The sequence below is a fragment of the Sciurus vulgaris genome, assembly GCF_902686455.1.
Source record: "Sciurus vulgaris genome assembly, chromosome: 7".
NCBI lineage: Eukaryota > Metazoa > Chordata > Mammalia > Rodentia > Sciuridae > Sciurus > Sciurus vulgaris.
Genome location: NC_136467.1, coordinates 57,478,484 through 57,504,891, shown reverse-complemented (window position 1 = coordinate 57,504,891; position 26,408 = coordinate 57,478,484). Strand labels below are relative to the sequence as shown.

Here is a 26,408-nt window from a genome sequence, read left to right as displayed (position 1 = left end):
CTGAGCCTTGTAAACATGGGAATGGCCACAGTACCTGTCTGCTGTGGTTGCTACGCGGTTTCTTAAACATTGCCAGCTCCTCCCAGTCACTGACTTAGGAGGCATTCGGTGCACTGGCACTGCGTGAGTGAGGTGGCCTTTCTGTTCTCCAATTGAAAAATCAACCATAACAGCATTTTAGGATTCAAACAAATAAGCAAGCAACAAAGAAACAAAAAAACCAGAACAGAGCTAACCTCTGCCTGGCACAAAGCTCTTGAACATCGCCTCCACTTCCACAAACAAAAAGATGATTACCAATAAAAACTTTGGCTACTCACCTCCCACATCTGCTGCCTTTGGCTATGCAGCCCTTTCCAGGGAGGTGCCAAATAAGTCTTCGTACAGCCTTTTGTTAGACTTTCTAAGGGAGGTTTTCTTTTCTGAGTGTGGTACTAAATGTCACTCAAAACCAGCTGTCAACATTGATAGAAATGTGAATGTGGAACCTTAGTATCAGAGCTACCACTCAAATCCTCAGCCCTCTGCCCTCTTCCCCTGAAGTGGAAAAGAGAAAACAAGTGCTCTAGGCCCTGAGCTTGGTAGTGCGCAGGCCTGGGGCATCCTGGAGGGCACCCATGGCCTCTTGACAGTCCCATGCCAGTTTCATTCTGATAAATGTGGAAGGAAGCAGGTGAATACTGGTCTCAGGGTGGGGATGAGATAAGGCTTCTGGGAAGGCAAATAAACATTTCTGAAGGGTGGGGCAGGCCACACCAGGCTCCTCATTGTGCACCTCACCGACTCCACAAGAAGCCAGGGAGGTGAGCAGCGCTATCATTCATCACAGTGGAAGTAGCTGAGCCCCGGAGGTCACAGAACCAGCATCTGCCCCCTTATCCGACTCCAGAGTCTCTGCTCCTACTGATGCTAACCTTGATGGGGAGATGAAACAAGAGAAGGCGACAAGCAGACAGCCAGGGTCTTCCTTCCCGACCCCGGAGCAAGGCTGCTCCCCTGGCCTTCCAGCATGTGGCTTTAACTTACCTGCCTGAGCTGACTCATCTGCCTGGAGGACACATTGATTCCTTCCTCACAGGCTTGTGATAGGAATTAAGTGAAAAAAGAAAGGGAACAGGGCTACTTGTTGGCTAGGTACTAAGAGAATAGCTGTTAATGTACCTTTCCACTTTTTTTTTTCCTTTGGTGTTGAGTATTGAACCCAGGGGCACTTTACCGCTGAGCTACACCCTTTTATTATGAGACAGGGTCTCACCAAGACTGGCCCCAAAGTTGCAATTCTCCTGCCTCAGTCTCCTGAGTTAATGGGATTACAGGCAAGAGTCACGATGACCCACTTGCCACCCTTTTTGATAATCACTCCTTTCAGCCTCCAGGTTTCTTCTGGCTTACCAGAGTGCCAAATGTGCCAAGAAGGCAGTACATACACCCTGCCTCAGCCCTGCCACCATGTAGAAGACTCAGAAGACCTAGGGGGACAATGAAAAAGGACTATTCTGTTTACATTAGACAAGTACTATTTTGAAAAGTCAACGCATACAATAATTTCATGAAAGTCATGGATTGTTCTAAGTCCCCAGGATTCTGAGACTTATCGATTTACTGACATGCCTACTTAAACTTTTAACAAGGAAATACTGCTTTGAATGTTCTACAAGGAGTTTAATAATTTCAAAAGATTTCTATGTTTACACTATTTGTACAGAACAAGGAAGGAGGGCAGAGATGTCCTTTCTTTACATACACTAAGAGAAATTAAGAAAGTAAATAAAATACCCAAATAAAATCTGGCCTTAACATATCTTTTCCACTTTGGACCTAAAGGGTTAGAACTGCCTTCTGTGTCCAACCACCGAAAAGCAATCACATGTGACCATGTAGTATAAGCAGATCAGACAAGTCATAGCAGAAGTATTCAAATGTACTCTTGGTTCCCTTTCCCCAAAGCATGTCAAAATGCTATGCCTGAAGCTCCAGCCCATCTTCTGCATCCCCCCGCCACACACTGTCAAGAACACTATCTGCAACCTTCACACCATTCAGGTGATACAGAACATCTCTCCACCATAAACCCAGACTTCCAGCCTGATGCCAGAGCTGTTCTGAATGGTTTCATACTGAAGAATTCTACTAAAATACTAATTATAAGAACATTCCCTTCCCTTTCTGCCCCAAGAATAAGAAGCAGCTCCCTTCTCTATGCTCCTGTTGTGACAACAAAAATGTACCATGTGGAAGAATGAAGAGTAACATCATTTGTACAACACAGCAGTGGGGCCACCTCGGGCTGCCCACAAAGGCCCACCTGGCCTAAGACATTCAGAACCCCTTGCCGAGAGCTTGCTGTTCCTCACCGTGATGAACCAGTTATGACACTGGGGCCAGCATTCCTTCCCAACCTCTGCACTGAGGGCTGGCTGCTCCTTCCATCAGGAGGTAGAATCTACTTGTCCACCTTTGAGTCTGGGGTTGGCCATGTGACTTGCTTTGACCTGAGGCCCCTGAAGATGTGAGGCAAGCAGAGGCTCCACAGTGTTTGTATCCAGAGCTGCCCTCCCCAGCCCTGGGAGCCCTTTCATCATCATGTGAACAAGCCCAGACAGGCTTCCCAGAAGGGGAGATGTGCACAAAGGGAAGCTCCAGTCACCCCTGCCCAGATAGGCCACTCGAGGCTTCCCGGCCCCAGCCCAAACACATCAGGCCACCTCAGAAGAGCCACCACCAGCTGATCCACAGAGCGATATGCAAAAAAAGAAAAAGAAAAGAAAAAGAAAAAGGCCGTTGTTTTAAAGTACTAAATTCTGGGTGGTTTGCTTCACAGATCAAGTAAAGTGATACGCTCACCTTTATCTTCCATTTCCTGAACTGTAGCTTTACTTCAACCTTGAAGCAAGTTGCAGAATTGAGCCCTAAGCAGAAATGTAACATGACACACAGAGAAAAATGGGTTGGTTTCATTTTGCTTTGTTGATTGAACCTTGCACATGAGGAAAATATTTCCAAGTGTTCCCTGAAACTTCTCCTCAAACTTCTCAACACTGTCAGAATAACCTCTAGGACTCTGGCCTAGGCACACTTGTACAAGTGACTACATTTAGGTATATGGATGGTCCTTGTGGCATTTTTTGATATTTCTAAATATCAATCATTAGGAAAAAAGATAATAAATTATATGATCTAAAATAACACAAAAGAAAAAGCAAACGGTTAAATGTTTTTTCAAACAAGCAGTCAGGGAACTGAGTTTTTGGTTTTGTTTGTTTTTATTTATTTATTTTTTTGTTGATGATGGACCTTTATTTATTTATTTATTTATTTTAATTTATATGCAGTGCTGAGAATTGAGCCCAGTGCCTCACACCTGCTAGGCAAATGCTCTACCACTGAGCCGCAACCCCAGCCCTGGAGCTGCATTTTAAACCAGTCATTACTCACTAGAAACTGCCACTCAAGCATGAAGTCCTTCCTTAGCTTTGAGGGTATACAGCAAGGGGCTGGTATAGGCAGCCAGAGTCAAGGGGCGGGAGGGAGGGGGTATTTCTAATTATTTCTTTATTAAAAAATTCTCAAAATATTTTAAAAATGCAACTTTTTTGCTGCGCATTATAAAATGTCTTGCTCAATTATTACTCAAGTAAGCCAAAAAATGGAAAACCCAAATGTCTATCAGTTGATGAATGGATAAACAGAAGGTGTCCATATAATAGACTATTATTACCCAGCCACAAAAAGGACTGCAGTAGTTTCAGTATTCTGGTTCTGCATGTAAATAGCTTGGAAGTCTCCACTCTATCCTCACAAGTAAAAACCTCAACAAACTAAAAAAAAAAAAAAAAAATTCAAAAATTTTCTTAGATTCATAAGATAGGTAAAGTCAGGCTGCTGACCCCAAAATGGAGAGAGAAATGAATGAATACAGAGAATCACAACTTCCCAGACCAGACACCCCATAGTGGAGACCTCCAAGTTTATCGGAGCTGGGGCAGGGAAGTCTGACTTGTAATGATAGGTTGCTGGAGGCCCTGGGTGAACAAGTCCAAGGATTAAAAACTCCAGAGGCCCCAGAGAGCCCCCATATTTTTCTGGCTTTACCTTCAAGAACTCTACCAGGTTCTCAGAGTGACTATTTGAGAAAAACTCTCCCATACCTTGTGAGGAAAAAGAGAAGCATTTTGAAATACTCCAGAGGATTCCATACTTAAGGAGATCTGCCCTCAGGAAACTAACCGGTGCCTACCCTGAAGAAGTTTTATCTGAGGTGGTTATCTGACCTGAGGGAAGGGAGATACCAAGTCCAGCCCACACCAGCCACCCAGTCCCAGCCAGGGAGGAAAGGAGGAACTAAGGAGAACAAGTGAAGTTTACAGTCCAGAGGCACAGGTCTGCTGAAGGACAGAGACAGAGCCATAGGGCTGCAGAACCTTCCCCTCTTTCCCCTCACCACCACCTATTTATAACAGCTCCTTTTACCCAGTACATCATGTCTGACTACCAAAAAAAAGTATACTAAGACCAAAGCAGAGTCACATGGTAGAGAAGACAGAATTATCATACAAAAAATTTAAAGCAACTATGGATTTGTACATGAATGGATCTAATGAATAAGTAGACAGAACATAAGAACAGATGGGCAATGTACACAGAAGTGGAAATTTGAAGAAAGAACAAAAAAGAAAAGCTAGAGAGAAGGCAAAACCCTATAACAGAAATGAACAATGCCTTCGATGGTTCTAGCAGACTGGATGTGGCTGAGGAAGACTCTCTGAGCTTGAGAATACCTCCAGAGCAAACTCCAAAACTGAAGCAACGAGAAAGGACTGGGGAAAAAAAAAACCAGAACAGAACATCAAGAACTGTAGGGCAATACAAAAGATGTCATGAGAATACAAAGAGAGGAAAGACTGAAAGGAAGAGAATATTTGAAACCATGACAGAATTTCCCCAAATTAATGTAAAACGCCAAACCAAAGATCTGGGAAGTTCAGAGAGAACCAAGCAGGATAAATGCCAAAATATCTACGCCTAGGCATATTGTTTACAAACTACAGAAAACCAAAGATGCATTAATCCTGAAAGAAACTAAAGAGGGGCAAAGGTAAGATTTACATCCAGCTTGTCCTCAGAAACCATGAAGGCAAGAGAGCGCAGTGACACAGAAGGAAAAAACATCAACCCAAACGCTGTGCCTTACAATATTATTTTTCAAAAATGCAAAAGACATACTATATCTCGGACAAACAACAAACGAGGGAGTTGTTTCCAATAAACCTGCCTTACAAGAAGTGTTAAGAGAAGCCTTAGTACAGGTAGGGTGGCACATGCCTGTAATCCCAGCTATTCAGAAGACTGAGGCAGGAGGATCACAAATTTGAGGCCAGCCTGGGCAACTCAGCTAGATCCTGTGTCAAAATAAAACATAAAAAAGGCTAGGGGTGAGCACCCCTGGGTTCAATCCCCGTACCACACACACATACACACACACACACACACACATTAAAAACAACAACAACAACAACAACACATGGGTGGTGCTGGGGATGTGGTGGGGTAGCTCAGAGGTAGAGCACTTGCCTACCATGCGCAAGGTTCTGGGTTCAATCCAGAACTGCGAAAAGAAAAAAAAAAAGGTGGGGTGCACAGGGCACGGGCAATGGAGATGAAGTACAGATGGCACAGCAGGGATGAGTCTTGAAAACACTGTGGTGAGAGAAGGAAACCTGACAGGAAAGGTCACAGAGTATGTGATTCCATTTAAATGAGGTGTTCAGAATGGGCAAATCTATAGAGAGCCTGAGTAGATCAGACGCTGTCAGGAGTTGGAGGTATGGAAAAGGTAGTGACTGCTGAGGGGTTTCTTCACAGGGTTATGAAAATGAATTGAAAAAATGAATTTGTGGTGGTAGTTGCATAATTCTATGACTATACTAAAACCACTGAGCTGCACAAAACCTAAATTGGGGAAAGGTATAGTGTGCAAGTTATATTTCAATAAAGTTGTTTGAAAGATAACTAAAACAATAAATAAGAATAAATTTTTTTAAAAAATGTTTCTCTCAATGTTCCATAAAGCAGAATGCAAGTCCTTACATAATATAAACGTGCATATTTAAATCCTGGTTAAAATCTTAGTCTCATCACTGTTGCAATAAGAGGATAATTTTTAGTTACTGAAACCTAACCAAGACCCTAAAATGCATAAATTCCCAATTTATTTGGATCTGTCCTAATATCCAATAGAGAATTGAAACTAACCAATAAAACCAAGAGTCCCAGACTGATACCCTGTGGTGCTCTGACTAATGACAAGGGGCACTGAAATCCAGATTCTCTGTGAACACAGAAGTTAAAATGCTTCTCTGGGTCTCCCAAAGGGTGGGTGTGGCAAGGGCGGAGGGCAGGGCATGGAGGAGACTTGGAGCTGGGTTGGGGGTTTGGTGAACCGTCCTCCCAAGAATTCAAGGTTTATCTGTTGAACCATGAGGTGGCTCCACCAACCACAACCAAAGCATCCTAACACGAACACCCATCTTATATCCCAAAGCTGCCTCTCTCCTCAGTGTGAACCACTTTACATGGATGTCCTGTCTCCCACCTGAACAGCAGGCTGCTATAGGGGCCAGCGTGTTAACTCCCATTTTCCATCTCTCTCAGCGATTAGCCAAGTGCGATACAACCAGCAGGTGATGAAGAAATAAAACAAATTCATGAAACAGATAACTCACACAACAACAGGCATGATGTAAAAGAATTCCCCGCTTCACAAAAAGATTCACTGAAAAGTTCTTTAGGGAACAAGCTCCCTAAAAGTACTGGGACGTAAGATAGATTTATGAAAAGACCTGCTAACCCCCAACCTTCCCATGAAATCTGAGGTGGAATGTGCCAATCACCCTTGCCATCAGCATCCTTGCTCTCGTGGAGCACAGCAAAACAAAGAACTCAAAGCAGCTGCATTGTAAAGAAACCCCCTACCCCACAAGGAATCCAGACATAGACAAAGATTTCAGCTGAACTGAAGTCAGAGATGGCACAGGTTTCTTGGGCCCAAGGGTTCAGCAGTTTCCCAGAGGCCCAAGACCAGAGAGATTCAGCCTCGCATCAGAGAGGGTTAGAGCCCAAGCAGAAGGAAGGTGCTGGGCCCTCACCTCAGGTATCAGCCGCCTCCTCTTCACGCTGGGGACAGAATCTGGCTGGCCCTCGCTGCCTGGCTGCTTTCGTTTGCTGGAATCCTGGAGGGCAGTAAAGACGCTGTCCAGAGGGTGCTTCTCTGAAGGCCTGGGATTCAATGAGCAGTCCAGGGCAGCATCTTCAGCCTCCGTCTCCACCTTCACAGTGTTATTTTTTAGAACTGTGGCAGAGAAGAAATAGGACTTAGCAGGGGAGACCAGGGCCACTGAGAGATCGGCAGGTATTTGGCAACAGGTATTTGAGGATCACCCTCTTGCACTGGCACTCAGAGAATGACATCTATCTAGACATGAACTGGTGCTTCCTAGCAAAGTGATCTGTCTTACTAAACAATGTTCCAAGTTCAAAATTGGTCTATAAGTCTTTTGAGGGGAGAGGAGGGAAATGGAGAGGAAATAACTAAATATTAACTGTTTGCACTTCTAAAAAGTAACTCTGGAAAAATACATGATGCTTATAACAGGTATTGGGTAGAGGGGGATGGGAACAGGCAGTAGGAGACTTTTCATTATATTCCTGTTTACATTTTTTGACTATGTAATATATGACCTATTCAAAACTATTAAATGAGAAACATTTTTTTTTACCTTCTTCTACATCTTCACCGAATTCAGCTGAGTTCATCTTCTATTCCACTAAATGAAAAGACAAACAAAAGCCTTCATTTATTGCTTGATCTACTTCGTAATATTCCCTACCCACCGAGAAATTCCCTTGCCCCCAGCTCCGCGGAGTGGAAGGTTAAAGGTCAAGAAGCACTGTGGAAGATCCCAGCCTCCTAATCTTGTCTGCTGATGCTCAGGAGCAGCCAAGCCTTGCCAGCAGGTAGCCCTTCTCCAAGACCCATGTTGGCAAAACCTGTCTTTGAGCATCCATTGAGATCACTTACTGAACCAGGGGAACATTACTTGAGCAAATTATATCTTGCAAAAGACCTAATTTAGATGATCACCTTTTAGTTCCTGCTTATAAAACTCTAGCCATGAAATGAAAGAAGGGAGGCTGTGGTCCCAATACATGGAGCTGAGAGGTCTCAGCACTCCAGGTAGCCAAGAAGCCTATGCTGCCCATAAAGGCAGCCAATAGTGACACATGACCACTGAGGACTCAGAATGTGGCCAGTTCAAATGGAAACATGCCACAGGTGTGAAATACACACCAGATTTCAGACTTAGCTTAGTTAAAAAAAATGTAAAACACCTCATTCATAATCCTTTTATATTGGTAACATTGAAATGATAACATTTTAGACTTGTTGAGCTAAATAAAACCTTATTAAAGTTCAAGGCCAGTGCCTGGACCTTTAGTGAGATTCCAGAAAAAAAAAAAAAAAAAAAAAGGAAAAGGAGAACGCTGGGAAAAGGCAGGAGAAGGTAAAGCCATGAGCCATGGGTTAGCTCCCCAGGACTATAACACACAAAACACTTCGCCTAATCTTTAAACACAGTTTTAAGAAACTTAAAACTACATATGAGGTCCCTTTATATTTTTGCTGGATGATGCTAGCCTAGCTCTTCCTTCCACAACAAGGCCAGAAAGGCATTGCGGGTTTTACAGTGTAGGCAGAGCAGGCAAGGGCACAGGCAGGGGTGCTCTGTCTAGGCAGAGTCAGTCCTGACACCCACTGCCCCAGCCAGAAAGGAACTAACAACATCATTAAATCATTGTTAAGTCTTTGGGATTCCCAAATTCCATAATAGCATCTACATGGATAGTTTAAGGTACAAGCCAGGCATGGTGCCACATGCCTATAATCCCAGCAGCTCAGGACGCTGAGGCAGGAAGATCAAGTTCAAAGTCAACCTCAGCAAAAGTAAGGCACTAAGCAACTCAGTGAGACCCTGTCTCTAAATAAAATACAAAACAGGGCTGGGGACGTGACTTGAGTGCCCCTGAGTTCAATTCCTGGTACTGAAAAAAAAAAAAAAAAAGAAAATAGTATAAGGTAAAAATGAGTTACTGACATTTGGAAAAGAATGTACACTGCAACCTTTAATATTGATAGTGGGGAGTTATGATTCCAACAACTGATTAAGGTGACTACAAACACAGAGTTCTCATTTGGGTGAAGGATAAGAGGAAATAGGACCAAGGAATATCCCTTGAGACTTCTGTAAGAGGAATGTCAACTACATCATTCAGTAAACTATTTAAGGTACAGCTATGAAATGGTATGTGTTCAACATATTCTCTGTTTTAGAAGGATGCAGGGGGCAACAAAGACTGTGTCTGGGTGATCTATGTGCACAATAGTAACTTCAAAAGTCACTAATAGGAGCAACACTTATTAGGTGAAGCCTGTTCTCAGAGGATCACAATAGCCCTCTGCGTTCGACACAATTCTTTTCATCCCTGCACTACTAACTTTCAGAGGCTAAAAAAGACAATAAGATGCATTTGAAATTAAAAATAATTCCTGCTCACAAAGCTATCTCCTACCTGCCAAATGGATAGACAAAGTGATATTGAAAGAAAACAAAAAGTCAAGTTCAAGGGTTCATCCCTTATTTTACCAGAGGTCAAATTTAGTGACTCCTTCCATTGCATTTCAAAACATAAACCCTGCATCTGATTCTGGGCATCTCAGAGTGAACCAGAGGGCGGCTGATGCCAGGCAGAAACTCACGTGATTCCTGGCCCAGCCAGAGGGTCTATCAGGAAACACACTTGAGGTCAGCCCAGTGCCCTGAGCTCGCCAAGTGCCCTCACAAACTCTGCCACACAGTCATATAACCTGTTGCTTCCCATCAAGGGCAGGGGTGAGAAGCAGCAGAAGAGACTGGGAGGAATGAGCCCTGGGATATGGGAGGCAGGTACACTTTACGAACTACATTTTAACAGAAAAGGGAGGACACGGCTGATAGTTTATTTGAGGGAAAACAGGTAAAAATACTGCAAAGATCCTGGCTAAGCAGAAAAGCATTAAAAGGATAAGCCAGCACTAGAAAACAGGAATGGATGAAAGAGCACAGCAGACAACTCCAGGAGCTGAGCGAGGGCACTCTATTCATCCGTCATGACACTCGCCCACACCGCTTCTCTGATGCCAGTCACATACAGAACAGCGTGAAGCTGGGAGGCAGGTGCTGGTGCTCGGACTGCTGGGTGGAGTCTATTCAATGGGACTTGGTGAGCAGGAAGCTATATTCTGAACCACCACCAGATGACATTACAACAGGCAATTTGGCACCTTTTAATTGTGAATCCTCCTGAAACTGACAAAGGAAGAGCAGACACCTGAGCCACCTGTAGGTGGGAGAAGAGCTGCGGGGAGCTGGGAAGGCTTAGGGCTGAGGTGAGAGGAAGGGACTGCTGACTGCTTGGGTATTCGAGACACCCAGAGTGCATCTGCTTTGGAAAACATCTCTGTGTTCTTTTGTCAACTAGTGGCAGATGCTAGGTTAGCACAGAAATAACCCAGAACACAGGCAGATAGCCACGCACATGGGAGGGTGGGAAGTCTCCCAATTGCAAGGCCTGGAAAACCTGCAGCTGCCTCTGGCTGCCGTGGGAGGAGTGGGGCAAGGTCCTCCTTGACATCCCAGCCCGCAAGCCCTGGGCGGCCATGGCATGTGGGCCTCCACCTCTCCCTGAGCTATTTTAATCCCACCTTTACCAATCAAGAAACCCTGGGCTGATAACTCGCTGTGTCATATGGCGACTGAGTGGCAGAACCAGGGTTCAGATCTCCCATCAGCCAGTCAGAGGAAAAACAGAGTTCTCATTCTTCTCTGATAAGATGCTTTCGATGAACACACGGCCTGCTTCCAGACTCGGGTCACTCATTCCAGCAGCAGCTGGGGACACACGAGTCTCCTTTCACCACAAGGAAGCTACCTGGAAAGTCAGTCTGCTCTGGGCTTGGAAACAGACTCCACCCCACAGTGCAGGAAAGTTTCTGCAGGAAGACGTGCAGGTCACTCCCTGCATCCCTGAACAGACTAGAGACTGCTGCGGCTGGGTAGAGAGGAGATGAGTACCAGGAGCCACCTCCATTTGCTGATCACCTGCCCAGTGGAGGTCACAAGCTCTGCTCTTCGTGGGTGGACACGGAGCACCCAGATGCCTCACATGCCACAGACATTCCTTTCGATTGCATAACTGCAGGTTGTGCAGAAGCCTGCAGCCTCTGCAGCTCAGCTCTGCTGCTCCCACAGGGCCAGGTTGCTCCCATTAGTCACCTCTGCATGCTGGACTGTGTGGAACCTTTAGTTCCAGCATTCTCTTCTTTGCAAAACCTTGCGTCTCAGCACAAACCTCAAACTGTGGTGCACTCTTAACTATGCACATCCCCCAAATCAGCTTTTTCCCTATGGGGTGGCTGTTCCATGTCCCTCAGAAACCTCTGAACAAGCCAAGGGAAGAGTTAAATGAATGGAAGAAGAGATGAGAGTCACCAAGCCTGTGCAGTTTGCAGCTGTTTCTAGTTAAAATGCCACAGGTTGCAAGATGCCGTTAACTCAAACAGCACCACAGCATCAGCCTCCGGTGCCTTATTTAGTAAGTGAAAATGCTCCCGCCCCACCCAGTGCTAAGGATTGAACCCAGGGCCTTGCACATGCTAAGCAAGTGTTCAACCACTGACCTACACTCCTCAGTGCCTCCCCGCTTTTTAAAGCAAGTAGCCTTTTAGAAAGCCTTAGGTAAGATGAATGTTGTTAGTACAGAAAGGTTTAAAATGTTGCAGAGCTCAGAGAAGTAATTTTATTAAAATGCCTTCTAGTCTCCATCCTACATGGAGTGAGACCACCAAAGGTTCAACCTTCCATTTAGGGTGTGTGGGTGGGGAAGATTAGTAGGTCATCAGAAAAGCTTTCAGTTTGCAAAAAGCACAAAGGAGGGTAATTCCAAAAGCTCGGAAATAACAACATGCTTTAGCCATTCAAATATCAAATTACAACGGGCAAGGTGTTTAAATTGGCTACATAGACATGATAACTTGCAGGACTTGTGGCAACCCGGTGTCGCCCGCGAGAATAGGGATGAATCTGAATCCAGCCTGTCAGCATGCAGCTGGCTTGGGGTTGGAAGGGAAGCTGGGGAAGCAGAATGTGAATTTAGAGCTTAGAACAAACCATGCCACAAAGAAAAACCAAAAGCATTACAGATTATAGGACATGTTACACTTTTAGAGTTCATCATAAGAAGGAAGACACTGGGCTGGGGAGATAGCTCAGCTGGTAGAGTGATAGAGTGCTTGCCTTGTAAGCAAAAGGCCCTGAGTTCGATCCCCAGTACCAAAAAAAAAAAAAAAAAAGAAGGAAGACAATTCCAAAATTCAAAAGGAATACTCTGTACCATCACTGAGGTTACTGTTTTGGAGGCAAACATGTTCACTTTCTCCAGTCCTTCCAGAGACAGATTCTATCAATGGTTCTCAAAGTGTGGTCCTAAAAAGGGAGTGTGTGGAGCAGGCTCACAAGGCTTGCATCAATTTTGTGTCTCTCCCAAACTCCACCATTAGTCAGGTGGGTAGCCCAAAACAGGCCATGGTGGTGGGGGGTACTTACATCATAGAAATTGACTCTCACTAAAGAGGACTTTTTTTTTTCCCTTTTTGGAGGATCAGTTTACCAGAGCAAGATCATAAAATCAAACTGTCTCTGTGATGACACTAAGATGTCACTGCCCTTGTACTCTCCTCCTTTCACGGGTCTGCAGGGGAGTTTTCCAGAGGCTGTCATTTCACAGAAGACTGAATAAAGAGGAAGTATAGAAATTCAGCTGTCTTTTTTTTGGTACTGGGTAACAGAACTCAGGACCTTGTACACGCTAGACAGGCACTCTATCCCCAGCCCTCAACTGTCCTCTATTAAGCCAGACATTAAAAGAAATTTGCACTAGACATGTTTGTACATGTCTGTAATCCCAGATACTTGGGAGGCTGAGAAAGGAGGCTCTCCAAGTTGGAGACCAGCCTTGGCAACTTAGCGAGGTCCCCAGAAACTCAGCAAGGCCCAATCTCAAAATAAAAAGGCTTAGGGATGTAGCTAAGTGGTAAAGCATCTCTGGGGTCAATCCCCAGTAACAAAAATAAATAAATAAATTTTAAATAGAAAAAAAATTTTTAAAGGTAATAAATATTTAAATGTTTTCCAGCTTTAGTTTTCTATCATGGTAAATGCAGACATATATAACAAAAGCTCTCTGGGGTCCTCAGTAATTTTTAAGAGTATAAGGGGATCCTAAGAATGTTTGACAACACTGTTTCTTGCTTTTTTCACTTAAAGTAACACGGAAGTTTCTTTCTTTTTTATTGCTACTGGGGATTGAACACAGGGGCACCTACCCCTTGAGCCACATCCCAAGCCTTTTTTTTATATTTTGAGACAGGGTCTTGCTAAGTTGTTTAGAACCTCACTAAATTTCTGAGGCTGGCTTTGAAACTGCAATTCTTCTGCCTCAGCCTCCCAACCCAATGGGTTACAGGTATGTGCCACCATACCCAGCTTGGAAATTTATCACTACTTGTTTTAGTTTGAGTTCACTCAAGGGCAGATCTTGAAGCTGGGTACAGTTGTACATATCTGTAATCCCACCTACTCAGGAAGCTAAAGCAGTAGGATCGCAAATCCAAGGCCAACCTGGGCAACTTAACAAGACCTTGTCTCAAAATAAAAAAGTAAAAAGGGCTGGGGGTGGTGCTTAGTGGTAGAGTGTCCCAGAGTTCAATCCCCAGTAGCAAAAAAGGAAAAAAGAAAGAAAGAAAGAAAGGAAAGAAAGAAAGAAAGAAAGAAAGAAAGAAAGAAAGAAAGAAAGAAAGAAAGAAAGAAAGAAAGAAAGAAAAACAAAACAAAAAAAAAACCCAGATCTGGAGATAGGGATTTGGAGATGAGTAGTCTCTTTGGGAAGAGACAGGGGAAGGCTGAAAACCAATAATGGACTCCAGTTTGTGGGGCACATGATACCCAGGCCCCAGGTATCCACAAAGGGGAGCCTCATGCATAGGGTAAGTTCCTGGAAGCCAGAGACCTCTGCACCATTCCCTTCTGACCCCTCCCTACACTTGCCCAATACTCTGAACACTCAATGGAGACTCAGTAAAAATACTAGCCAATACAGTGTGGAAAGTGCTGTACCAAGAGCTTTACAGTAAACTTACTTATCCTAATAATTCCATAAGGTAGAAATTCTTGTCATTCCTTTTGTACAAGTTCAAATGGATGCAGGATTTTAGGCAGAGAGGGGTCTCAGAGAACATCTAATGCGGTTCCCTGTCTTACAGGTGTAGGACCCAAGGCTCAGGAAGGTAAGGACCATGTACAGGATCACTCATGGCCTGCTCCATAAGGATCAATGAACTGTAGAGGTTCGTGACAGGGATCACAATCAACAGAGGCAGAGCTAGGAGGAGCCGGAGGCTGAAGATGGAATCATGGGAACTGCTGTGTAAGTGAAGGACAAGTAAGTGACAGAAGATAAAAGAGTAATCAGAACCATCTAGGTTAGTGGACAGTACACTGGGATTTCTACAATAACCAAAACTGACCTCGAGCAAATACAGGCTGTGTATCCCAGCTGTGCAGAGCACCCCAATACTTGAATTTTGTGATCTGAAAGCGAATATTTTTAAACTCGAACACAGAACTAATGAGACATTTCCCCCCTTTGAAGAGAGAGAATATTAATCAAGGCTAATTGTAGCTGGGCACAATAGCATATGCCTATAATTCCAGTGGCTTGGGAGGCTGAGGCAGGAGGATCACAAGTTCAAAGCCAGCGTCAGCAACTTAGTGAGACTGTCTCAAATTAAGAAAAAAAAAAAAAAAAAAAAAATAAAAAGGGATGGGGATGTGGCTCAGTGATTAAGTGCCCCTGGGTTCAATCCCTGGTACAAAACAGACCAAAAAAAAAAAAAATTAATTCTAGGGGAAAAAAAAATCCACCTAGGAATTAACTATCAATGTCAATCAAGGCAGAACTTGATCTCCCTCAACAGATTTATGTTCTTAAAAACCCCTAACCAAACCTTTCTGTCACCTACAGAGCCTCACCCACTTGAAATAAATTTCTGACCCCAAGTCACAGCAATGAGCAAAGGCCAGAGAGCAAAGGACGTGGGCCGGTTAGTTTAACATTGAACATAAGCCAAACTCAAGGGCCGAACTGGGGGCACAGGAATCTTGGTATGGGGAGACCTCCATAACCATTAGAGTTATTAAATATTGATAATTTTTTGAAAAAAGGTGCAAAGAAAATGGAAGAGAATAAGTGAATGTGACTTGGATTGAGATGGCCTTTGATCACTGTTGTTTTTTCCATTATATAAAGCTAGTAAGTCAACATCTACACACTGGAAACATTAAGACTTCAAAACCTCTATCGGAAGAATGAGCTAAGCATTAAATTACGTGTAAAGATTCAAAATCAATTGTTTATTATAGGGCTACCCAGGCAATAATAACATACTTCAAAGTTCACTGGAGATATCTCAACTATGTAATTAAAAAATGCCATAAAGCAGCTAGAAGGAAATATGCCAAAATGTTAATTACCTCCAATTAGGAGGATTATGGATGATTCTTTCCTTATACTTTCCAAATATTCTACAGTGGGCATGCAATTTTTTGATACTAAAGAAGAAATTTATAAAAATGAAAAAAAAGAATAATAATCCACTAGGCCTGGTGGCATATGCCTATAATCCCAGCAACTCGGGAGGCTGAGTCAGGAGGACTGAAAGTTTGAGCCCACTCTCAGCAATTCAGGAAAACCCTGTCTCAAAACAAATTAAAAAGGCCTGGGGATTTAGTTCAGAGGTAGAATGCTCCTGGGTTTGATCCCCAGTACTGCTAAATAAATAAGTATCAAATATGAATTACATATATATATATATATATATATATATATATATATATATATTCCAACCTAGCTATACAGGGGTACACACCTGTAATCCTAAAGTCTGAGGCAAAAGGACTGCAAGTTTGAGATCAGGCTCAGCAACTTAGAGAGGCCAGCCTGGGCAATTTAGCAAGACCCATCTGAAAATAAAAATTAAAAAGGACTGGAGATGTAGTTCAGCTCTAGAGCGCCTGGGTTCAATTCCCAGTACTACAAAAAAGGAGAAGTAAAGTAATAAAACAACACAAAAAACAAACATTCCTTAGAGAAAATGTTTCCAAATCTTTCATCTTAATCCTGGGCCTAATCTATGCTGTCAATGCCCCTCTACACAAATGGTACCCAGGACTCGCGTTGACTGACAAAGAGGACAGTGAAGCCTGGCATAATGGCACAACCCTGTAATCCCAGCTACCTGGGAGACTAAGGCTCAAAAAATGAAAAGAACGAGGGCTGTAGCTCAGTAGTAGAAGGCCTGCCCAGCGTGGTGAGGACTGAGGTTCAGTCCTCAGGTGGGTGAATGAGGGAGTCTTCCCTGAGCACCAGGATGGTGACATCCTGATGGTGCCCCTGATGGAGCACCTAGGGGAGCAATTCCTTGGCAAAGTCTTTGGCAAAGTCCTTGGCCCTCACAGGACCGCTGTCTTCCCTGACAGACCCATGTTCCTGTGACCCACAGGAACACATTCTCCAGTGCCTGCCACAGGGAGCTGGAGTGGCCTCTACACTCCTCTATCAAGTTCTCTGAAGAGCCAGACCAGGCCCTTTGTCAGAGCAGCGTGAGGCTAATCAGAGCTGCCAAAGGCTTGTGGCTGGCCCCAAGTCACACAGGACAAGCAGCAGGCCCAGAAATGGGAAGTACTTGGGCTTCCTGAAACTTTAAGGTTCAAATCCCAGACAGCTGACTCAGGATTCTGTCCAGCTAAATCAGAAACATCCGCCTGCTGGGCTTGGGACTTGCCAGTGGGCTGAGGTACAGGTCAGGGAAGAGCCAGCCAGCAGCCCCCACCTCAGGCCACTCAGGGGTAAATCCTCCTCAACCCCAGACCTGTTTCCAGATGTCAAGTGAAGCAAATGCTCATTACCAGATTCCCTTGAGAATGTGAGCAGAACCTGAGATAATTGGGACTGTGGCATGGACAGCCTCTGCCACACACAAATGGCAAAGCACAGAATATGCACGGGTCATCTTAACGATGTCATTAATAAAACAAACTCAAGGATTTTAAAGTCTTATCCAAGACCAAAACCTTATTTCAACCCTTTCACAACTACCACATTGCATAATTTGACTTTATGACTCCTCTCAGCTACAGGTCACATTGATTTTTAAAAATTAAACATAGAGAAGGAGGACAGCAGCTAATATTCATGTAGCTGGCTCCACGCTTTTTAAGGGTCTTAACCCGGGCAATCTTCACGTGGGCCCTCTCACTGTGCACATGAGAAGCAAAGGGGCCAGCGTCTGAGCCTTGCTAAGGGGATGCTACAGAGACCAGGAGGAAGGAAAAGGAGTAGGGTGGATTTCCAGGGTGACAGCTTCCTCCCATCTTCCCAAGAGAGCTGGGACTGAGGAAGCCGGCACCAGCACCCAGAGCTATTTCCCTCCTTGTGATTAGGCAGCCATCTGTGACCTGGGCTCAGTTGTGAGAGCAAGTCAACTAGCTAGATGAGCCCTCAGCTGGCCAATGCAGGGACTAAAGCAGATGCCCTTGAATAAAATGGAATTCCCTCCTAAACCTCAGAGTCAGATAAAACTAGGTTAAAACCCTGGTTTTTAACCTCATTTTTGAAAGGGCTTTTAACCCAGTTCCAACTATGTTTAGCATCTAACACTGGGTGAGTTGCTTACCTACCCATCCAAGTCTTGGTTTGTTCTTCTGTGAAATGGAGCTGAACATATCTACCTCAACCTCATGGAGTTTTTGTGAAAATTACAAAAGAAAAAGTGTCGGGCACATAGCACTCCATGTGACCTATTACAAAGTTTAAAAAAAAAAAAAAAGAGCCCAAATTTTAAAGCGCCATTTTAATGATACATTTTTAAAAGAACTGTAAAATAAAAGGACTTAGTTTATAAAAGTTTTCCTTTAAATGGAAGAAACATACTGGGGGGAGGTGAAATCAGATCAAATGCTTTCCCCAAGGACTAGAAGAATGTTCCCATGCCATCCACTCTTGTGGGGCTGGCGCTCTGGGGGCTCAGGTCAGCCAGGAGCTTTGCAGCATTTAGAACCCAACCCTCTTGGCAGTTGGCATCCTGCCCATGGGACTTGTAGGACATGTTCTCAATTTGTTTTTATTTTTAGACACATCTGCAAATGCAGTTTGAAAAATACCAGTCCTCACAAAACCAGGGCAATTTCCCCCTGAGTTTTTCTAAAGCTGTAATTGTCGCTGCCTTCCTTATTCAAAGCACAACCTCATCTTTCACCAGCAGTGAAGTACAACTCTCCCTCCTGACTGCCTGCTTGCCTGTGATTTGGTGTCTAACACTTTGGTCACTGCATTTTCTGAACCTGACTAAACATGGTATCTTCCTCAGCTAACAGGTCCCACATCAGTTCTCCCTGGCTTCGTGAAGGACTAACCTTGACATTCAGAAGCTGGGCTCAGTTGGGAAGGAGGGATAGCACACCCCAGCATCTACTCTGGAACTGGACAGTGGTGACTAACTTTCTTAGATGTAAGCCAAATTTCCTCAGTACTGCTCATTTTTTCAAGTATTTTGTCTAATGACCACATAGCTAATTAGAGTTTGGGGCACAGTCTGGTGTGACCTGTGCCCATGGATCCAGGCCAGCCTTGGTTTTTCCTTTGCTAGCTCTGAATGCAAACCAACAGTCCCTTACCTACAAGAAAAGGTCACAAGTGATTTGTTCAATTGAACAATCCACACCCTACTGACAGCGATGCAACTGTCTCTCACTGGCCAGTGAAAAAGGAAATCAGGCAAGCAAAGAAGACAGGTGTCTATCACTAGAAAGTAAAAAAATTAAGATGGCTGACTTTAAATATATATGTCAAGTTCAACTGAAAATGGAAGGGCATGTTATCAGAGAAGCTGTTGAGAAAAAGTCAGCTCTAAAATAATAATATATAAAAGTCTGGTTTTCAGACAAAATTCACACATAAACATATTAGGCACTGATCCCGATGAAATAGGCCCTCTTGTTTAACACACTGGATGCCTGACGTTAGCATACAGAGAGCTCTTAGCCTGGCACATGCAGGGTGATGTGGCAGCTAATTCCAGAAATCACAAGAGTTCTGTCATTTTGAGAGATGATAGAGTTTTGGGACAGGGAGAAAAGCACTTGTCAGATCTGGAGGGGGAAAGCAACTGAGAACAAGGTGATGCTTCTGAGCACATGGATATTCACTTTCTTCAGTGTGTGCATTTAAAAAATTTATCATCTAAGCTGGGCTTGGTGACGCAGGCTTGTAATCCCAGTGACTTGGGAGACTGAGGCAGGAGTAAGCCAAGTTCAAGGTCAGCATCAGCAACTTAGTGACACCTTGTCTCAAAAAAAAAAAAAAAAAACCCTAAAAAGGTCTGGGGGTATAGCTCAGCAGTAAAGCACCTCTTGGTTCAAACCCAAGTGTGTGTCAGGGGAGGCAGGTAGGTGGGACATTCCTGCAGGATATTCAATTTTCACCTAATAGAACCTCTATCAGGGTTGAACCCAATTTTCCTTTTCCTAAAGATAGTTACTTTGCCATGGCTGTGCTCATGGAGAGTGAGAGTTAAGCACTAAGGCAGACAATGTGTCAATGTGGCACACTTCAACAGATTACTACCAGGCCAATCATCTCCTGTGCTAGGTCCTAACTGGCATCTCTTCTTGCTGTCTGAGTGTGTATGTGTTACGGTGTAACAACATAAACTTTCCTGTTACATTACTTGAACAAGGACATGATTTCTCTAGTAAAGCCCATTTTGGGTGGCAGTAGTTTTTCTTTTTGGTAGGGATTGAACGCAGGGACACTTTGCCCCAGCTCTTTTATTTTATTTATTTTTGAGACAAGATTCCTCAGTACAGTTGCTTAGAGCCTAAATTGCTGAGGCTGGCCTGGAACTTTCGATCTTCCTGAGCTGCTGGCATTACAAGCATTCGCCACTGCACCTGGCTGGCAGTAGTTCTTAATGTGACAGTTTTTTTTTTTTTTTTTTTTAAAGGCTCTAGTTTTATCTGTGACTTTTGAGGGCTAGAAACAGTGATTAACTGGTCAGCAGGAACAGGTCACTCTGACCCCATCTCTTTTTTCTTGAATACAAGATCACTCCATTCATTAGCAAACGTTTAATGAATATCTACTAAATTATCAGATACTGGTTCAGTGACTAGGGATGTAGTTAAGATAATCTTGCCCAAATTCCAATACTCAGGGAAGCTGACAGGGTCCGATATACTGATATCAACTCGGAAACTAGGGGTGCAGTAAAACTGTGTTAGGCGAGCACGCCTGTAATCCCACCGACTAGGGAGGCTGAGGCAGGAGATTGCAAGTTCAAGACCAGTCTCGGCAATTTAGGGAGATCCTGCCTCAAAATAAGAAAATAAAAGGGTTGGGAATGTGGCTCAGGGATAAAGCACCCCTGGGTTCAATTCCCAGTATCAAAAAATAAAAATTAAAAAAGGAGGCAGGACAGAGGATAGCAAATGAATCTTTTCCATCCCTGTTCTGAACATACCAAGCTAGCCTGAAAGGCTCACTTTCTTGCCTATTTCCTGCAGCCTTAGCGTCTGGCACTCTACCTGCTGCCCTGTAGCACATTGAACATCTGTAGCCAAACATTCAAAAAGTTACTTTAAGAAGATGACGTTCAAGGGTTCGAGTCCCGGCACAGGAGGCCGGGGAGAGAAATTCAGTATTTCTGACTTGGAAGTTCTGAGTACCCTTGTCCGGTTGGCCTCGGCGACCAAAATTCTTCCCAGATGAGCTACCTGGGAAAGCAAACTCTGTAGCAGCACCTTGGTTTCCCTTAAACAGAAATAAATAGAAAAATAGACAGTCTGTACGTCTTAGCACACAAAGTCCCCAAAATAGTCGCTACACAACTCCCAGAGAAAGCGAGGGTAAAGTCTGCGTGGGAAATCACGTCCACCATAGAAAGGAAAAGGGCGGTCAAGGGGCGGCGAGCGCCGCCGGGTGTAGCTCCGCGGCCGGCCAGGAAGGCCTCACGCCAGCCGGGGTGCACACCCAGGTCGCCGGGCCCGCCTCCAGCTCCGGGACAGCGGGAACCGCGGACCGCCGTGGAACGGCCGGGGAGGGCGCCGCGACCTCTAGCGGCGGGGCCTGTCCCTCTCCACTCCCGGCCGCCGCCGCCGCCGCCGGCCTGCCTCGCTCCGTTTGCAGACTCCCGAGGCAGCGTCCCTCCGGGCGGCGGCTCCTCGGCCTCCAGCTCCCCGCTCTGCAGCTCCGTTCAGTCCCCGCCCCCTGCTCCAGCTCTGACACCCCCTTCCACACGCCGCGCTGTCCCCCACCGCAGCCCGCCAAGCGCGAACGCGGAGCCGCTGCGGGATCCGCAGAGCCTTCCGGCGGCCCCGGCTGCTCCATCGCGGCGGGCAACGGGGGTGCGGGGCTGGCGCGCGGCGCGAGTGGGGCGGGCGGCGGCGCGGACCGTTCCACTGTGCGTCCCCCCCCGCCCCCGCGCAGCGCGCGAGGTCCCCGGAACGCCATGGAGCCGCGGCGTTCGGAGCGGGCACAAAGGGGCGCGCGGCACAATGGGCGCGGCGAGCCCGTGGGCGCCGGGCAGCCGCTCCGGCAGCTCGGCCCTGCGCGGGGGTGGGCGCTCCTCCCGGCGGGCGCGCTCGGGGCAGCCCCCCTTCGCGTCCCCTCCCCTGCTCCCGCCCCCACCCGGCATGGATGTTGCAGCCACTCTCCGGTTGTCTGCCCCGGAGCCGCCACAGCGCGGCCGGCCCGATCCGCCCCGCACTTACCTGGGACACGAGTTCTGTACTTTGCGGAGCGGGCCCGCGCCGAGTTTGGGCGCCACGTGCGGGGGAAGGGCGCGGGGCCGGGAGTGGGGGCCGCGCGCGGAGGGCCTGGCCGGGGCGGCCCGGGGAGTTGCTGGGGGCGGCGGGCGGGCGGGCGCCGTGTATTTTCCCCTCTCTTTGTGTGTGTCCGTGCGCTGCGCTCTCGCGTGACGTGACGGGACTCCGTGTGTCATTTCCGCACAAGGACACAGGAGCCCCCGCTGCAGTGGAACCACAACCCCTCCGCCCCCACCCCCGGCCCGCCCCTCCCCCTCAGCGGGGCACACGCGGGACCAGCGGTGGCGCTCGGGCGTGAACGACCGCGGCGGGGAGCTGGGGCGCGCACTCCGGGGACCCGAGCGGCCGGGCGCGCTCGGCCAGCGCCGCGCTGCTCCACGTGGGCCCGCGCGGGCTGCCCGGGCGGGGGGCGGTGGCCGCGCACCCACGGCGCGCCGGACCGGCGCTAGCGAACAATGTCCCTTGCACACCGTGTGCTCTCCCCCCGTGAGTCATTTCTCTAAAACGTGGTCTCAGACGCGACAGTTTGGCCCAAAATGCCTCCTTCTACTTTTTTCTCCCGCGGGACGACGACAGTACGACACGTCTTCACGCTCGCGCCCGCACCTCTCCCGAATTTTTTGCATTTCAGCCGTGGCTCTGGACACCCGGCGGTTCTTCCCGCGCCGCGTCCAGCACAAAGACATCGGGGCGAAGTGCCCCCTTCGGCCCCGCGGAGCGGGCATGGAGTCCAGCGGGACGCGGGAGAGCGACCCTGGCGCTGGGAAACGCTGGCTCTGGCCACTCCCCCAGCGGGGTGGCCGCCTCGGTTGTAAGCCTTACAGCTAAAAATCTGCTTTCTACTTGCAGCCCGAAGTTTTTAGATTTGAGGTTACGGCCCAAAGCTTCAGGAGCGTGCGCGCTCCGACTCACGTCACCAACATAAACCCACGGAATATCTGCGTGGAGCGCTTCAAACAAAAACACTAGTCACTAACTCAGTAAAGACTGATTCTGTCTACTCCTAACTCCCGGACGGTAGGTTCCAAGTTGATCAGTATGAAACCTACGTCTCGGGTATTTTCTCGAGTCTCAGTGACTGGTGGAGTGTAGGTGAGAGGGAAACCCAATTCAACATTTAAGACACGTTGGTATCTTAGGCAAACAATGAGAATGTAAATTTCCTTTAAAAATCCTTTAATTTGCCGATCGAAGAAAGTATAAAGAGGAAAATGCAAATGATCCCATCTGCTGCTCACAGCTGACTGGCTGTAAGACAGGACCATGTGGCCCAGCCCTGCGCGGTCAGTGAATAGGTAGAATAGATTTTAAAAGAAGGCATATGCTAGCTCCTTGCTGCCCAGTCGCGGCGAGGGTTTGAATTAACGTATAGTTTTGGATTACCATATCCTCCTTCAGACCACTCCAATTGGGAATTTGGTAATTACGCAAGTTCCTCCCCTTCGGGTTTGAAATCAAAAGGCACAGGGTTCAGTTATCTAAGACCTTTGAGAAACTGTGTTGAACATTCTCGGGCTGTATTTGGATTGCAGGCTTGGAGAAGTCAGTACTAATTGCTATGCAAAATTAGCAAGCAGCCTGGAGGACTGAGCCCCGCATCCAGGGGGTGCTTTTATAAAAGAATCTATACGTGCTCAGTGTCATTCAAAACAGGATGATGAAAAGAATGGGGCCGAGATAGCAGCCCTTCAAATTCAAAAGACTTGGGACGCCCTATCTACATTTAAAATAGGGTGGAGGGAGGAAGGGAGGAGGACGGCTTGAGGGAGAATGGTTAATTTATACATTCCCTGAAGACAAAGTGGAGGCACTTGGATTTCTGCAGGGAACTTGACTTTTACACTTGCACATTAAATAACACGTATGATATAGCACATCCCTTGACATAGTTAACAGATGCAGCAGTTTTATTTTCACCTTCAATTTAATGTGACATATAATTAGAATTTTAAAAGTATAAGTTGTATTTCATTAGTTGTTTTCTAGGATTTCCCAGTAGAAGAGTTGAGTAACATTTAAGCTCATTCTGCATTTAAACCACTTGACTGTAGTGCTTTAAGAATGTAAAATGACCTTGTCAAATTTGTAGAAAGACTAGATGAAATGTATAATGCAAAGGGATATATCTTTAGCCAATCTTTCAAAGCAATAAAAATAAAAATAGAAATTAACATTTCTCTTCCTATTAGAAATAAAAGATCTTGCAAATTCAATGTTTTTTTTTATTAAGTAGCATCCAAGGCAAGCAGTCTTCCTTAACTGATATAGCTAACATTTCAAAACACATCTCATTAGGACACTTACCTTGGGTATTATTGCAAAAGCATGTTTGCTCCAAATAAATTATCCACAGAATGTACCAACACTAGTAGCTAGGAAAGAAAATTACCTATCTTCAAGTGGTTTTGATGTTTATATTAAAGTTTTATTTTTGTTTCTTTTGGTTTCTTTTAAAGGGAAAACAGTGCAGACAGGTGAAAACAAATGTATTAGAAAGTATGGAATTTTGGAATTTGGAGGGGCGGTGGTTAGTAGGCATTGAACTCCGGCCCTTGACCCTGAGCCACATCTCCAACCCTTTTCATTTTTTAATTTTGAGACAGGGTCTCCCTAAATTGCATAGGGCCTCCTTAAATTATTGAAACCGGCTTTGAACTCACGATCCTCCTGCCTCAGCTTCCGGACCCGCTGGGAGTACAGGCGGGGGCCACCGCATCGCCATCGGCTTAATTTGGGAATCTTAAAAAAAAAAAAAATTCTAAACAGGGAGTGGTGGCAAACGCCCTAATCCCAGCTACTGTGGAGGTGGGGACAAGACTGCAAGTTCGAGGCCAGCCTCAACAATTTAGCAAGAACTTTTCTTAAAAAAAAAAAATGCTGGGAATGTAGCTCAGTAGTGGGACCCCGCTGGGTTCAATCCCCAATACCAAAATAATAATAATAATATAATAATAATTCTAAAATGAAAAAATAAGTTATCAAAGTGCATTGGATGAGTAATGCCCTACAAAAATTTTTTGAACAAACATGGCAGAAGAGGAAAATAATGAACTATTAATAATAATAATAATAATTTAAAAAATCTTAGCTGGACCCGGTGGCACATACCTGTAATTCTAGGGACTCTTGAAGCTGAGGCAGAAGGATAACAAATTCAAGGTCAGTCTCAGAAATTTAGGGAGGCCTAAACGAGTTAGGGAGATCCTGTCTCAAAATACTTTTGTTTTGTTTTTGTACTAAGGGTTGAACCCAGGCGCATTTTACCACTGAGGTACATCCTCAGTCCTTTTTATTTTGAGAGAAGGTCTAGTTAAATTGCCAAGACTGACCTTGAATTTACAATCCTGCTTCAGCCTCCGCTGGGATTACAGAAGTGAACCACCACCACCACGCCAGGCTCCATGTCTCAAAATAAAAACAGCTGGGGATGTACCTCTGTGGTGTACCTCTGTGCCCTTGGGTTCAATCGCCATTACCAAAAAAAATTTCAGAGGGCGAAGGCAGTGACTTACTAAATCTCAACGACTTGGGCGATTGAAGCAGGAAGGCAGCAGGATCGCAAGTTAGAAGTTAGAAGTCAGAAGCCAGCTTCAGTAACTTGGTGAGACTCTGTCTTGAAATTTAAAAATTAGATTTGGGGTTGTGGCTCAGCCAGTAGAGGAGCGCGCCTAGCACATGAGAGTCACTGGGTTCAGTGGGTCCTCAGCACCACATGAAAATAAATAAAATGAAGGTATGTCTCCACCTACAACTACAAATATATATTTTTAAAATTAAATTAAAATAAAATGTCTGCTCATTACAACTCTAAGAAGTAGTTCATGGTCATAAGGATATGTCCCTGAAGACCTGCAAGTTACTCCCCTTTGTTTGAGAAGAACTTTTTTTTTTTTTTCCTCCCTGTGCTGGGTAGAGAGACCAGGGTCCCTTCGCGTGCTAAAGCATGAGCCCTACCAATGAGCTACACCCTCAGTCCCTCGTTTGCGGGGGGGGGGGGGGGGGGGGGCGGTATTGGGGATTGAATCCGGGGTCGTCTACCACCTCACCCCTCTTATCTTTTGTTTCGAAATAGGGTCTCGCTAAATTGCCAAGGCTGGCCTCCATTTTGTGATCCTCCTGCCTCTACCTTCCAAATTGCTGCGATTACAAATGTGTCCAATGGCACTCGGATTTCCCCCCTCCCCCTCTTTTTTGGTACGTGGAATTGAACCCAGGGATCCTCCTACCTCAACCTTCCCAATGGCTGGGATTACAGGTTGTGCTGCCATACCCAGTTTGAGGCCCTTATTTTCAATCTTACCTGAGTAAGTTCAACATGGGGGAAATTGGTCATGTAAAACATAAAATACTAAATGGGAAAACCAAATGGGAAATTAC

General features: G+C 45.6%; 1 protein-coding gene across 6 annotated transcripts in view; it reads right to left on the bottom strand.

Moving 5' to 3' along the window:
• BEND3 (BEN domain containing 3) overlaps nt 1-22,728 on the bottom strand; it is a 34,729-nt gene extending 12,001 nt beyond the window's left edge. Inside the window, exons 1-4 of one of the 6 annotated variants that reach the window (XM_079148478.1) lie at nt 20,934-21,446; nt 20,729-20,818; nt 7,776-7,823; nt 7,146-7,348 (exon numbers count right to left, since the gene is read on the bottom strand). In XM_079148478.1, coding sequence (XP_079004604.1) covers nt 7,146-7,348; nt 7,776-7,812 — 240 coding nt within the window. In that variant the 5' untranslated portion in view covers nt 7,813-7,823; nt 20,729-20,818; nt 20,934-21,446. Of the gene's footprint in view, nt 1-7,145; nt 7,349-7,775; nt 7,824-14,677; nt 14,742-16,078; nt 16,557-20,728; nt 21,447-21,977; nt 22,186-22,637 lie in introns of those variants that run through there. The other 5 variants (XM_079148479.1, XM_079148480.1, XM_079148476.1 and 2 more) reach the window with 5 other exon arrangements.
• Nucleotides 22,729-26,408: the final 3,680 nt, after the last annotated feature.